We start from the raw sequence: 14,792 nt of genomic DNA, 5'->3' as shown, positions 1-14,792 counted from the left end.
TGATGGTCTTAATTAGTTACAAGGTTTGGGGTTTCATTTCCCGCCCTTGAATTCAAATTTTTTTTCAATGAGTATTGACTTTCCTTGAGGACTTTCTTTACATTGTGGATAATCTCTTCACTAGGAATAAAATCATTCCAGGGGGGGAGACTCATATATATAATTGAGTTAGTGTTTCTTAATTTATTTGTAAAATAAAAAATGAGAATAGAAATGTAAGCTCAAATCACCCTATTGCCTGTCTCCCTTAAGTTCTCTTTCATTCATGTTGTATAGGACCTGCTGAGATTAGTTGAAAGTGAAGAGAGGGGATGTATCATCCTTTCTTCTCCTTTCCCAGGAAGAAAATAAATGTTCTACCTTGTTTCTTAGTATCTTCCAGTAGTCTTTTTTTTCTCTAAGCACAATCATACCTCTCACCTGGAGCATTGCAGTAACCTTCTAAATAGTTGTCTTAGCTCCCTTTTTTTAATTCATCATTTTACACTCAAGTGCCAAAGTGATTTTTTTTTAAAGTTCAATTCTTCCCATGTTATTCTACTACTCAGTAAGCTTCAGTAATTCCCCAGTGCCTTTAGGAACAAACTGAATTTTCCCTTCACAACATGGCCTCTGCATTCCTTTCCACATAACTCTACATTACAGCACTTCCCTTGCAATGGTCTACCTGAACAAGGCTTCTTGCTATTCCTCTCATACTGTTTCTCCATCTTTTATCTCCATGCCTTTGAACTGCTTTTCTCTCGTGTCTAGAGTAAATTTCTCCTTCATCTCTGCTCTTAGAATTCTTTTTTTCCTTCTGAATTCAGCCCAAATGCCCTTTTTTGTGATTAATCTCCAACTAAAATTTATCATTTCCTCCGGCTATTTTAAAAAATTATTCTAAAAAATCCATAGTAATCCTTAGACAGCCGGAGAGATCTGTGATATGGAAAAAAAAAGTCAAGAATCCCTGTAGTACATTAAGATTTTATTTATTCATCCCCATTTATCTCCAGGTGCTAGTGCCATCCCTGCAAAAATTTTACCTGATTTTTCTTTTGCATATATTTAAGTAATAATAGCTAGTATTTATCGAGTACTTTTCAGGTCTGCAAAGCACTTTACAAATATTATCTCATTTATTACCTGGAAGGTAGCTGCTGTTATCAGCTCTATTTTACAGATGAGGAAAATGAGGCAAACAGATAAATAAGTCACTTAATTTGTCTAGGGTCCCATAGCTAGTCTTCTTGACTTCAAATATCTACCTATCTAATATTATCTCCCCCAAATGTATAAGCTCCTTGAAGTCAAGAACAATTGGACAATTTTCTGTTTTTGTCTTTAGTTGTTGTGGAGCCATTTTAGTCATGGACAATTCTTCATGGTGCCATTTGGGGGGATACTAAAGCAGTTTACCATTTACTTCTCTAGCTCATTTCACAGGGGAGGAAACAGAGGTAAACGGGGTTAAGTGACTTACCCAGTATCACATAGTTATTAAGTATTTGAGATCTGATTTGAACTCAAGATGGATTTTCCTGACTGTCCCAGTTTTCTATCCACCATGTCACCTAGTTATCCTTTTTGCTCTATAATAAGCACTTAGTAAATATTTGCTGACTGACCAATTGTACTTCCAAAATATAAAGTAAAAATTTTCACCCAAGGGCAAGAAAATTCTGAAAATGACAAGTTTTTGCAAAATTTGTATATGTCTTTCTTCAGTTGTCTTGTATCTCTCTCTCACACTCTCTCTTCTCCCCTCCTCTCTATTTTCCTCTCTCTCGATCTTTTTAAAATCTCTTCCAGAATGCCTGATAAAGCAGCATTCCCCTAAAGTCATTTCTGAGCACAAAGGCACCATTTATGCTCAATGAACATTAAGGCATATTCTGCACTCTACCTAGAGGGTGTGATGTCACTTTGCAAATGGTACTCTTATGAAAATTAGCTCTGTGAATTCATTCTTGGCACCAGAGACTGTATGAGTTAAGACACTTGAGGTCACATTCAGAGAGTTTTTATGGAAGTGATTCACTGTCTAGAATGGAGTCTGCGTCTTCCCAATAGACAACCCAAACTCTTACTGTTATTTTAATATGCTTTTATTAAATACTGTTATATTCTGGTCAGTTGTTAATCTCTATCCCTGCTTAAACCCTCAGAGACCCAACTGCAGATAGATTGTGTGTCATGAAGTCTAAGCTTGTCATTTATTTATCTAGAATTAGGGACTTCACCCTGTGCAGTTATGGACAAGGGTGCTGACTCCTCTTGGGACCAGTTCTGTTCTGCTTGAGGGCCCTGGATTCCCTCCACACAATAGGAAGTCTGGTCTTTGTTTAACATATTGGTATGACACCAAATATAGGGCAGCTTGCCACCCTGCAGGTAGAGAACCAACTGGTCTAACCTGAATGTGACTTCAGTCACACAGTGTTTGTGTCCAATGCCATTTTTCCTGTTTCTTGGACAAGGACATCAGGCCATCGACAGTTAATATGGTTCATGATCCAGGAAGAGCCACTTTCAAGTGAGATTTATCTTTCAGATTGTGTGGTTTAGACCTTGTTTTCCCTTGAGGTATTAGGAGGCCATGGAAAGACTTTTAATTTATTCATTCATTAATTTATCAAGTATTTATTGAATAACAACTCGGTACTAAGAGTGTGAGCAGTATAAAGAATATAGATATTGCATAACCATATCTTCAAGGCCTTTAAGATCGGATTGAGAACACAAGGTATATATATGAAGCATTTAACTAACAGTTCAAGACATTGGGTGGCAAAGTCAGCATAAAGAATATAGATATTATATAGTCCATATCTTCAAGACCTTTAAAATCTAGTTAGAGAGCCACAAGAGATATACAGATATAGATATGGATCTATATGTATGTATGTATGTATGTATGTATGTATGAAGCATTTAACTAACAGTTCAAAACATTGGGTGACAAAGTGCCCAGAGAACTGGTAAAAGGAATGATGTACCCTGGGACATCAGAGGTGAGAAAGAATTAAATAGACCTGAAGGATAGAATTTTGTTAGGCACAAAGAGGGGTAGGCATTTCAGGCAGAGCCCATGGCTTCAACTGTGCAGAGCCTGCTGTGTTCTGAAGGCAGAGAAGAAATCTTTCTGGGAGAAGCAATTGTTTTGTTTTTGTTTTTGTTTTTGTTTTAATTATTAATTCCTTACCATGTCCATGTATACTTAGTATATAAAAACAGAAGTGAAACAGTCTTCAAAAACTTATCTTCAAGGAGGAGTCTTTTACATTTTAATTTTTTTACATTTATTACATTGTTAAATTACATTTAAATAGAAGGAATAGGAACTGAGGAGCAAGAGATATAAACCAGAAAAAACATGTTTTGGGAATTTTTGAGAGAAAAGAAAAACAGCTGAGGATAGCAAAGAAAACTTCAAGGAAGAAGTGGCACTTAAGCCAAGTCCTAAAAATAGATAAGGATGCTCAGAGACAAAGATGAGAAATGGGATCTAGGCACTGGATATAATTTTGTATGAATGCATTATAGTGGAAGGTGGTATGTTGAGATCAAGGAACAGTGAAGAGTTCCATCTAGCTAGAAAATAGAGTAAATATATTTTATTTTGAATGGATTAGGGAAACCACATTTTTTTTAAACAGAGGAATAAATTGGTTAGAACTATGCTTTAGGTTTATATTTTAATATATTTAACATCTACTGGTTATCCTGCCATCTGGGGGAAGGGTGGGGGGTAAGAGGTGAAAAATTGGAACGAGGTTTGGCAATTGTTAATGCTGTAAAGTTACCCATGCATATAACCTGTAAATAAAAGGCTATTAAATAAAAATTAAAAAAAAAAAGAATTATGCTTTAGGAAGAGTATTTTGGCACTTTGTAGAGGATAGATTGTAGAGAAAAGAACAATTAGGAGGTTATTGAAATATATAGATCCAAGGAGAGGTGATCAGCATGTGAACCAGGTTATGTGAGTAGAGAAGACAAAGTAAGGAAGTAAGGATGATATCAAGTTGTGAACCTAGGTAACTGGAAGGATGGTGATATCAGTGACAGCAACATAGAAGTTCAAACAGGAATGAATTTTGGGGAAAAGAAAATTATGAGAAGGGAGGATTATGATTCCTCAGACTTTCATTTGTTCTGGCTGTCATTGGGCTAGTGAACTGAAGGGGAGAGGACTGCTTTTTCTCCTGCTCTTCCATATTATGGACCATGATCCCAAGACACATCTTTTCCTTGTTCCTTTCTATGAGTTTCAGGTGATTATCTCCCTCTACATCCAGAGATCTGATAAGGCAAGTGGGAGGAGGGTTAGAAGGCCGGAGCTAGAAGACTCCATATGAGAACATTTGATTTAGTTACTTTTGTTTTTGCTATGTTCAATAAATTATACGATACCAGTAGACTAATTCTCTCATTCTATGGGTGTTGGAGGGAAGCTGTGATTTAATGGATAGCATAGACCAGGTGAGGGTGCTCATGTGTTCCATATAAGCTGTTTAATTAATAAGCATTTTATTATTTTGAATAATATTCAGTTTCATCTCTTAGTTGAATTTCTCTTCCAGCTAGACCACCATTTAAAGCTGCAGGCTCAGCAATGGAAGTAACTGGCTAGGCTTTTGTGGGCTAAACACCCTGTAATGGTAGTGTTTCAGGAATGCTATCCCATGCATACAACCAGAGAGCTCTGATGCAACCATTTGTCTTGTGGGCATTTCATATATTGCACTCCCTCACTTTACAATGAATAAAGAAATGCCTTGCTTTTATGGACAGCGAGGTGACACAGTAGGATCAAAAGATCTCTCTCTCTTTGCTTCTCTCTTTGTCTTCTTCCTTCTTTTCTCTATGTTCTGGTTGTGCGCTTTTGCTTTATTTTGGGAATGTGTTTTGTTCCTTTGAAGTTAAGTAACCAGTATTAAGTTTGTTGTTATTGTTTTTCCCTTTATACAGAGGGTCTGGAATTTTATTTTTGGAATTTAATTTTCTGTTTCTAGTCCCATAATCTTAGGCTTCTGAGAACAAAATTAAGTAGATTATTTGGCTGCACTTTTTTTTTTTTTTTTTTTTTTTTGCCATTTGAGTAAGTACACTTTCCAAAAAAAACGTGAACATGGAAAACTGCTTTCTCTAGGACTGTACCCCCCATAAATTCCTCTCTTTTTAAGGAAAAGAGAAAGGCTAGAAAATGGCATATAGGGCCAGTTAGTTGGTGCAGTGGATGGAGCACCAGCCCTGAAGTCAGGAGGACCTGAGTTCAAATGTGGTCTCAGACACTTAACACTTCCCAGCTGTGCGACATTGGGCAAGTCATTTAACTCCAATTGCCTCAGCAAAGAAAAAAAAGAAAGAAAATGACATACAAAGTTCTTGTCTCAGGAACTTCATGGAAGGGAGGGGAAGGGTTGCAGTGGGTGGTTGGCAGGATTCTAGAGCTATAACTTGCACACAGGTATGTAAATATAAAATGTATTTGTATTGTGGATGGGGAGAGAACAACAACTGGGGAAATCAGGAAAGATCTCATTGAATAGGATAGAGCTAGAGATTACAAGAGGCTGAGAGGTAACGAAGGGAGAGCATTCCAGAAATTGTGATATTATAATAATCTTCTTGGGCCAAGTCCATTTTCAAGCTATTATGGAAGAATATAGTGCAGTTAGGTAACACAATAGATAGAGTAGCACTCCTGAAGTCAGGAGGACTCATCTATGTGAGTTCAAATCCAGCTTCAGAATTTACTAACTCTATGATCCTGTGAAAATCACTTAATCCTGTTTGCCTTAATCCCCTGGAGAAGGAAATGGCAAACTAGTCCATTGTCTTTGCCAAGAAAACTCAAATACCTTCTCAACAACAACAAAAATGGGAGAATGTTGAGTTGCCGTAGATCATATTAGGGTACCAAATGTACCTTTTTTACAGTCTCCCAATTGACCCTGAAATATAAGAGCAGGTAACAACCCTAAACTTTTGCAAGCTTAAAATTAGTATAGATTATGAGAGCTCTACAAAAACACTAAATCATAATAAGAACAAAGTCAAAGAGACATAAAATTCTTTTAAAAGGGCCCATTATATTAAGTCTCAGGGACCCCAAAAGAAAGATTTTTAGCTCATGTGTTAATAGACGTAAGATAACTGAGTACTGTTATACCTTAATGTCAATAATCAAAATGTCATTTGTGATTATAAAATCTAACTATTTCCCCGGTCTCTAATTGAATATTTTGTTACAATACTCAATTATAAATCATCTGAATGTATTCAATTGTAAATATTCAATATTTAATCTAAATTCAGTTAGGTTAGTGTTGTTGTTGAGTCATTCAGTCTAGTTCAACTCTTTGTGACCCAGTCAACAAAATAGGCAGATACTGGAATGATTTGCCATTTCCTTCTCCAGTGGATTAAAGCAAACAGATTAGGTGACTTGTTCCATATTCACATATCTAATATGTATCTGAGGCCAAATTGGAATTCAGGCCCTCTTGATTCCAGGTTCAATGTTTTATCCATTGAGCCAAGTAGCTGCCCTAAGGGCAGGTCAGAATTTGTAAAACAAAATCTATGTGCTCCACCCCCACCTTCAATAAAATCATTCAAATTAAATAATTAGCATTAGAATCTTGGTTAAATTTTGGTGGCTTTTGTCATTGTATTATCTTTAGGCATAAACTGACATCGAGGATCAAGTAATACTTAATATGCAAAAGCAGAAACATTAGATCTCCCTCCCCATTTCTCAGAAATGTCAGAAATTAACTTATTTTTCTTCTATTTGGTTCCAAGCAAAAAAGATGCAGAATTAAGCTCACAAGAAGCCTTTCCTTCCTACTGGCTTTGAGCCTTTGGATTTCAATTCAGCATATATTTATTAAGGATTTACTATACACTACTAATATATGTAAGTAGGGAAATTGTCCCTGTCCTCAAGCAGTTTTCATTCAAATCTCATGACTGGACATTTTTTCTTTAAACACCCAACAAAGTAGAAGGAAGTATGGGAAATCAATGAAAGTCTTGTGAGAGGACTTCAATTTATAACTAGTATAATTCAATAAAAACATAAGCCAGTCTAACTTTTTAGAGATGTAACTCATGATGCAAAGTTGGCCTATATATGTTTTTCTTAATATTGGAAATATTTGCCTTGAAATGTGTTTTTAAATTATGTTAACCTTACATTTCCCAGTAGGATACTAATACTTATTTAATGTGTGAGTAATTGTAAACTTGGTGTGTACAAAAAAAGGGGGGAAAAAGCATATAAGGATAAGTGATGAAATAGAAACTAAGTTTCGTTATCTATTTTCATTAACTTAACCTATTTTCTTTGTGTTCCCATAGGTCACAGAGCTGAATATATGACTACAAGGTAGGAAGATGTTTAAGTTTTGCTCATAACACATATCTTTGTTATTCCTACTTCTTATAAAGGGACAATGAAAATTTTAAAACATCAGAAATGGAAAGGCTTTACAAATATATGTGAAACCCATCAATCAGTGCGATAGATTCCGATTCCTAGTAAAGCTAGATTTGCTTTTATGTATTTCTGAGGGCTTCCCAGTGGGACATTAAAATGTTCTTGTGAAGCAGTTTGGTTATGGAAACCCAAGGTAAATGGATCTTGGATTGTTCTGAATTAGGGCATTTACAGAAAGATTCTAGACAAAGGGGAATTAGGGGGACTGATCATTAAATTAACTATTATTACATGAAGATCTAATTCTGCTAGGAAGCACACACACACAAAAAGCAAATGTAGTTACTTTTCATCCTCTTTCTTTATTGTGAAGAGAAGTTAAAGAATCAGAAAATCTCAAAACTGGAATAGACCTTGGAGGGCATCTAGTCCAACTTATACCTTAATAAGAATGCTTTGTATACTATTGAAGATAAGATATCATTGTAGCCTCTTGTGAGAAAAGCTGTAGTGAAGAGATGAACCACTCTCTATAGAGGAATCCTTTTCCACTTTGGGAACAACTTGAATTGTTAGGAAGCTTTTCCCAATGTCTAGCCTATAAAATACTTCAACTTTGATCCATTTTTCCTAATTATGTCCTCAGAGATCAAGAATAACAAGCCCATTCCCTCTTACCCAAGATACCTATTCCAGTGCTTGGAGGCAGCTGGCCTGCCTCCTCCAACACCCTAACACCGCAGGCCCCAAGTCTTTTATAGACTAAATATCTTTAGCTTTCTTTCTGATGCTCATATGAAATACTATTAAGACTCTTTACTGCCTTGATCAATTTCCCCCAACTACTTTTAGTTTATTAAAATATGTCTTTCTCCTGAAATGTGGCACCAGAAATAGAATGCTCAAGAAAGTATCTAATCAAGGCAGAATATAGCAGAATTACCCCCATCTTAGTCCTAGATACCAAGGAACCCAAAATAATGTTTGCCTTTTTTTTCTTTTTAATTGTCCTTTTACACTGTTGACTTCAATGTTAAGTCCAGTAAAAGAAACAATAAAACAACAAAAGTCAAACAAACAAAAAAAAAAACAACCAGGTGTCTCCCCCCCCCCCCCCCCCCCCCATGAATAGCTCTCCTTTGTGGAATGATACAAATAGGAGTAGCCCTCTGCCCCCAAAAATATTTTTGAAACATTTTCTTCAACTTTAATCTTTTAAAATAATTATAGTTTTTCTATTATTTCTAAAAACTTTGGAATCACAACTGTGGGTGATTTGTGACATTTTTGTTTAAGCAGATTCCAATTCAGATGGGGAAAAGTTAGGAAAGTTTGTTTTCTCTTTAAAGGCTAATATAGCAACATTAGAAACAATTTTAATCAGTATTACAAGATTTTATAGTTTGCAAGTTTTCTTTGAGGTGAGAGGTATATATAGGAAATGACTATGTGTGTCCTTCACCCAAATTGACCAAAATGGTTTTCAGAACTTTAAATGTTCCTGTTTGAGAATGAATCTGTCACTTTTTTAATGAATCAACTAGATTAGTTATTTTCAAGGTTTTCAAAAAAGAAAACAAAACTTTTAAATTCTGTAACAACCAATTTGCAGTAACAATGTTGTTTTCTATATCAATCATTTCTCAATATTACATCATCTCCCATTGATACCTCTTTATAACAAAGAAGCCAAACCAAACACTTGACAGAATACATACCATTCTGTGCCCATGGGCTTCCTCCTTTCTACCAACATGAAGGAAACATATTTTAAATGTCTTCTAGGACTAAGATTGGTTATTGTCAGTAACCTGACTATTTTAGCTGGGATTTTTGTGTTGTTTTTTATTTACATTATTGTAGTCTTTGAGTATATGGTTCTTCTGATTCATCTTACCTGGCTCAGTGTCAGATCTTCCAGGATTTCCCCCAATTCCGTATATTTAGCATTTCTCATAATACAATAATGATTCATCATGTCCACAGACCACAATTTGTTCTACCATTCCCCAATCAATGGGCAACCATCTTGTCTCTATTTTTTTGCTTACCCAGAAAGAATTCTTTATGGGCTTTCCCTGCCTTCCTTTTCTGTACTTAATACAAGACACTCCATTTTAATCTAAAATAACCTTTACTGTGCCACTACTAGAAAGTTAGCTCTGTTAAGTTCATTTCAGATAATGGCTTTTTTAAATGAAGCAATTGTCAGACCTTGAGAATAACAAAAGTCATAAAAGACAGTGCTGCCAATGACCTGTTTCTAATAATTTCACCTATTATAAGGCATTAGCCATCTTCTGAGACCTCTTTTGCCCACAGATATTTTAATGAGATTCCAGCTTGATATTAGTCTTTTGATTTCATTTTCCCTTTAATCAGCGACCTTCCAAAACGATAGACCCAATGGAGAAAAACCCAAACTTTAAAGGACTATTTCATTATCATGGACTGTAATGAATTAGGAAGCTTTTTGATCTGTTTAAAGTTATTGAAGTAGTTAGAGGCCTCCCGTTGTCATAGCTTTGTGGAGTTGTTCCTTCCTTCCTGGGGGATTCCCTATTTGGGAATCTGCAGACCTTTTCTCACCTCCCAGTTAAGAGGGAAAAAGCTAACCCAGTAATTGTAGTGATTGCAGAAAATCCCTAGGTTAGAGCTTGATATATGGTCAGTCTTTTTCATTGTCCTTCTTGTTTTCTTCTGTTGACGATTATAAAAACACAAATTTGCCTGCAAGCCAGAGGGGTGTCCAGTCAAGGCTTTCTACCCCATTGGTCAGGTGAGCATGCCTGCAGATGAATCTTCAAATATGCTAACAAGCTGAAAAGCAGATTGCCAACAAAACCATCATCTGTTGGTTTCTCTCATTAGAGACCAAATTTGTTCACTTTGAAGGCAGAGGGACTGATCTAATTTTTGCAATGTTATTCTATATAGAGAGAGCCAGGTTTCTTAGTAGATATGAATTCATTAGTAGCTTTTCTATCAGGAAACTTACAAGTTTATCCTATCTTTTATTATTTAAATAAGTATTTTTCCCAAAAGATTTAACTTTGATCTCTTTAACCCTGCCATTTTCACTGCTATACCTTAATGGAGAAATTTTTTTCCCCCTTTTTAAAAAGTATCGTAAAACCCTAAAGATCCATAGTAACTAGAAATGAATGCCAACCAAATTGTTGTAGGCCCTTTCTCTTATATCTTCATATTTAGCACAATCATAAAGTGAATTTGGATTCTGCTTTCCATGCACCAGTTTAGAAGATAAGAATCTTTGAGTTCCAAACTTACTTAACTCTCAGGTTTTCTTGTCTGAAGCTTCCTTCCTATTCTAAATCTATATTCCTAGTGAAATTTGTCTTGGAAGATAGGCTGAAGAGATTTCTTCAGTAGTAAGTATGATAATCAAAAATAAATATACTGGAAATAGGTAAGGAAGCCCCAATTGTTCGGTCTGAGCTTTTCTCATAGTAAAATAGTCCAAATAAAGAATTTTAGCAGGAAGCAAGTTTGTACTATATGTAGGGTAAAACATACATAGCTATGTGGGGAAAATGCTGAATTTGAAGTCATAAGACTTTTCTGGATTCTAATTCTGGCTCTGCCAGAATTTGGTCCCAGGTGGTTTATGAGTAAAACTTTGCAGCATCTCAGTTGTTTGGAATAAGTTCTTTAAATCAATGATTTTAGGTAGATAGATGAATATATAATTAATGATATAGACTCAATCAGATGGAAAAGTTATATTTTGAGCATATTGTAATTGTTATATGAAAAATACATATTTAGGTAGTGTTTAGGGTTTTTTTAGGAAAAAACGTTATATGAAAAATACATATTTAGGTAGTGTTTAGGGTTTTTTTAGGAAAAAATATTGTTATATGTGCTTCTTTCCCATGAGAAAATATTGGAATGGATCTTCAATTCAATTTAACAAGTTTTAAGCATTTCCTATTAGTCAGACCTTGTATTTGCTTTGGGGATGTAAATAGAAAAGTGAAACCATCCTTTCCTTCCCTCAAGGAACTTACATTCTAATAACTCGATACAGCACATAAGTTGTGGGGTTAGGGGAGTGGGGAGAAAGATTTTTGAATCTTGTTTTTGCACTAGTGAAATATCTATAACCACTAATACTCAAAATAAAAATTCCAGCATTCTCCTGAGGTATATTTATTGTTAAACATTGATAGAATACCATATTTTAACCATAAATTATTTAAATTTATAAAAATTTCACCCCAAGTTACTATTTTAGTAAGCCTGTGATTTTTATTTTATTTTATTTTTTACTATATGTGTTATATTAACCATTGCTGTGACTTCTACCCTACCAATTCAAATAGTTCACAATAATAGCTACAAAATATAGGGGATATCAAAAGTGTGATTCTGACATATGGTCAATGGTAAAGGGACAGAGTGAAGGCAGAGAAGAAATCCTTATGTGGTGGGCAGTGGTGAATACTTAACAGAGGTTCCTTATATGTGTAATTTTGACATGACCTTTGGGTGTTTCATTTATTGTTTGATTTATTCTCTGCTCAGTAATTATATTCCCTTCCCTTAGGCCTCCAAATGTTCCCCCTAAGCCCCAGAAACACAGGAAGCCCAGACCCCGATCACAGTATAATGCTAAGTTGTTTAATGGGGATTTGGAAACATTCGTCAAGGTACTGGCACCAGCCATTTGGGTGGCTAATCTCCACACTTACTACTATAATGGTCTGGGCCTCTTATAAAAGGAGGCAGATCATTATATACAAGCCTGTCCTGGGGCTCTTTGCTTTCCCAGAAGAGCAATATAATATTTCCTGAAGTCAGAGGGGAAAGAAGAGAATTTGATATTTGAATCAAATTCCCTTGGAGGAAGAAGTTGATCCTGCATGCTGGTTAGTTTAGTTTGGTACACCAGGTTTACCTGGTGCTGACTGCTGCACCAGGTAAGACCTTTGTAAAGAGAGGCTACGTTATCTTTTACAAGATTATGATTAAACAGTATTTTTCCAGCTTGCAAAATGAGTTATACCCAATAGCCTCATAGCAAGGAGGGGTGGGCAGCAGTGGACCCAAAAACCAAAATTGCTTGGATTTCCCATGACTTGAGGAATTCATTATATTGGGTGAAATTGTGAGTCCTTATAGTCTGTACCTTGTATCTCTGCTGTGTTTACTCTCTATCTCCTTTTCATCCTGTATTTCTAATAATGCTTCTAGCCGAGGACGAAGGAACTCGCACACAAGACATCAGGTATAGTGCTAAGTGGGAAGAGAGGGCAGGCACTCTCTCTCTTGCTCTCTGTATCACTTTGAGGTTGGAGTCATGCTTGGCTTTAATTGGGTCTTTTCCATATATTAAAAGAAAAATGTTTGCCTTCAGAGAGTTGACTGATTCAAATGGAAATTTTCCTTTATATTGGATTTATGGAATTTAAAACTCTGGTATATAAAATTGCCCAATTTTTTAAATAAGTTATCAGTTACATGTGACACTTTTGCAAAGTCCCATTGTTCTATTATATCCATTTAGAAAACCATCTCATACTGAAAAACAGAACTTTTGGTAAGGTGTTTCACCTGCTCATAGATTGCAATCTTTGGATAATGGGCCCACTTTAAGTTAACCTACGATTTAGTTTCGAGAAAACTAAACTGAATTTGAAGGCCTTGTCCTATTACTCCCCTTTGATTTAGCCTGTTTTTCCTCTTTAGTCCTCAGTTTCTTCAGCTGCAAAATTAGGGAGTGCTCTCCAAGATTCCTTCCCACCTCAAATTCCTGTGATCTTAAGATTTTGGTGCCAAATTCATGGGTGAACTTAGAGACTTTCTATTAGAGCTTTGGTTGATTCATCATGAAAAAAAATGGGCCTGTTTCTACTCATTGAAATATTTTATCACATGGGAAGAGAGTATTTCATATAGGGTTTCATCCTCACTTATTAAATCAATAGCCATTTTATTTTTTCTAACGAAAAATCCATTTACTACATAATTACATTATCCCATTTATCTGGACTTAGAACATCCTCACCCCTAAACTTCTAAAGAAAAAGTCCTATGAATGTCAAGAAAACCACGTTATAAATTTCTGTACTAACACCAGACATTCAAATTTTCACTTTTTAGCACAATGTAATTAATAAATTTGATTATTTTATTTCTCCACTTGGAGCAGATTAGTTAGAGGCAACAAATGAAGAAGAATTTTTAGACCAGGGAAAAAGCCTAACAAAAAGTTAAAGAACAAACTGCAAAGAGGGCTTAAAACTGATGTAGATTGCTGTAGAGTTTTATAATGACCCTGAGTCATCAGAAGTTAACAAGAAAAGGTTAAAGTATCTTCAGTGTTCTGTTTATGAAAACAGGGAAGCATATAATGTAATTTAGGAAGATTTTCATCAAAAACATCCTAAAATAAATATTTGGCAAGTTGAGGGATAAGTTTCACTTGTCTGGAACATTTATGTCAAGTGAAGCTGTTCATTCCCCAACAGTGCTACATAAATAAGAAGCTGGCATTTGTATAGAAGATTAATGCCTGCAAAGTGTTTTATATACATTATATAGCAATGCTGTCAGGTAGACATTTTAGGTATTTGTGGTTGTTAAGTTGTTTTCAGTTGTGTTCTACTCTTCATGACCCTTTTTTGGGGTTTTCTTAACAAAATACTGGAGTAGCTTGCCAATTCCTTCTCCATTTAAATGAGATAAACAGGATCAAGTGACTTGACCAGGGTCATACAGCTAATAAGTGTCTGGGATCACATCTTCAGGTCTTCCTGACTCCAAACTCTACTGCACAACCTCACACACCCATTTTACCAATGAGGAAATGGGACATTTAGCTTGTAAGGGATACAAATCTCCTGAATCTCAAATCAAGTACTCTTTTTTTTTTTTAAACTAGACTAGATATGGCAGTTCTATATTAATTTTTCCCTCATAACATAGCCATAAAATAGTGAGAGCCAAATTATTTCTCCCATTGTACAGCTGGAGAAACTGATGTAGAAAGAAAATTATTCAAGTCACAAAGCTACTTAGCAGTTCATAGAAACACATCCCCAAATTCTTATATATGTTAAAGCCTGAAAACTTAGCATTCACAAAATTCATGACTAGCAACAACCTGACTAAATAGAGAGGGAATGCATACATATTTTAAAAATACTATGAAAACATGATGTGTTCTCTTTGGAACTTTCTTAATGCAAACATTTTTCTTTTGATCACATTTGGTTCTTTTTTTTTTTTTTAAGCATTAAGTATATCAAATATGCAAACTAATACTCTGCCTTTTTTTTTTTTTACTAACATTTAAACACAACTATTTTAGATTACAGCGTTCTTTTATTTGTTT

General features: G+C 35.2%; 1 protein-coding gene across 4 annotated transcripts in view; it reads left to right on the top strand.

Moving 5' to 3' along the window:
- Positions 1–14,792, top strand: part of SRGAP1 (SLIT-ROBO Rho GTPase activating protein 1) — a 290,112-nt gene that overhangs the window by 235,045 nt on the left and 40,275 nt on the right. For 2 of the 4 annotated variants that reach the window (XM_031940927.1, XM_031940926.1), the window contains exons 11-12: positions 7,354–7,381; positions 12,650–12,683. In XM_031940927.1, the coding sequence (XP_031796787.1) occupies positions 7,354–7,381; positions 12,650–12,683 (62 nt within the window). Of the gene's footprint in view, positions 1–7,353; positions 7,382–12,002; positions 12,106–12,649; positions 12,684–14,792 lie in introns of all 4 variants that reach the window. The other 2 variants (XM_031940925.1, XM_031940924.1) reach the window with 1 other exon arrangement.

The sequence above is a fragment of the Sarcophilus harrisii genome, chromosome 5, assembly GCF_902635505.1.
Source record: "Sarcophilus harrisii chromosome 5, mSarHar1.11, whole genome shotgun sequence".
Lineage (NCBI taxonomy): Eukaryota > Metazoa > Chordata > Mammalia > Dasyuromorphia > Dasyuridae > Sarcophilus > Sarcophilus harrisii.
This window is presented reverse-complemented; position numbering and strand designations above follow the sequence as displayed.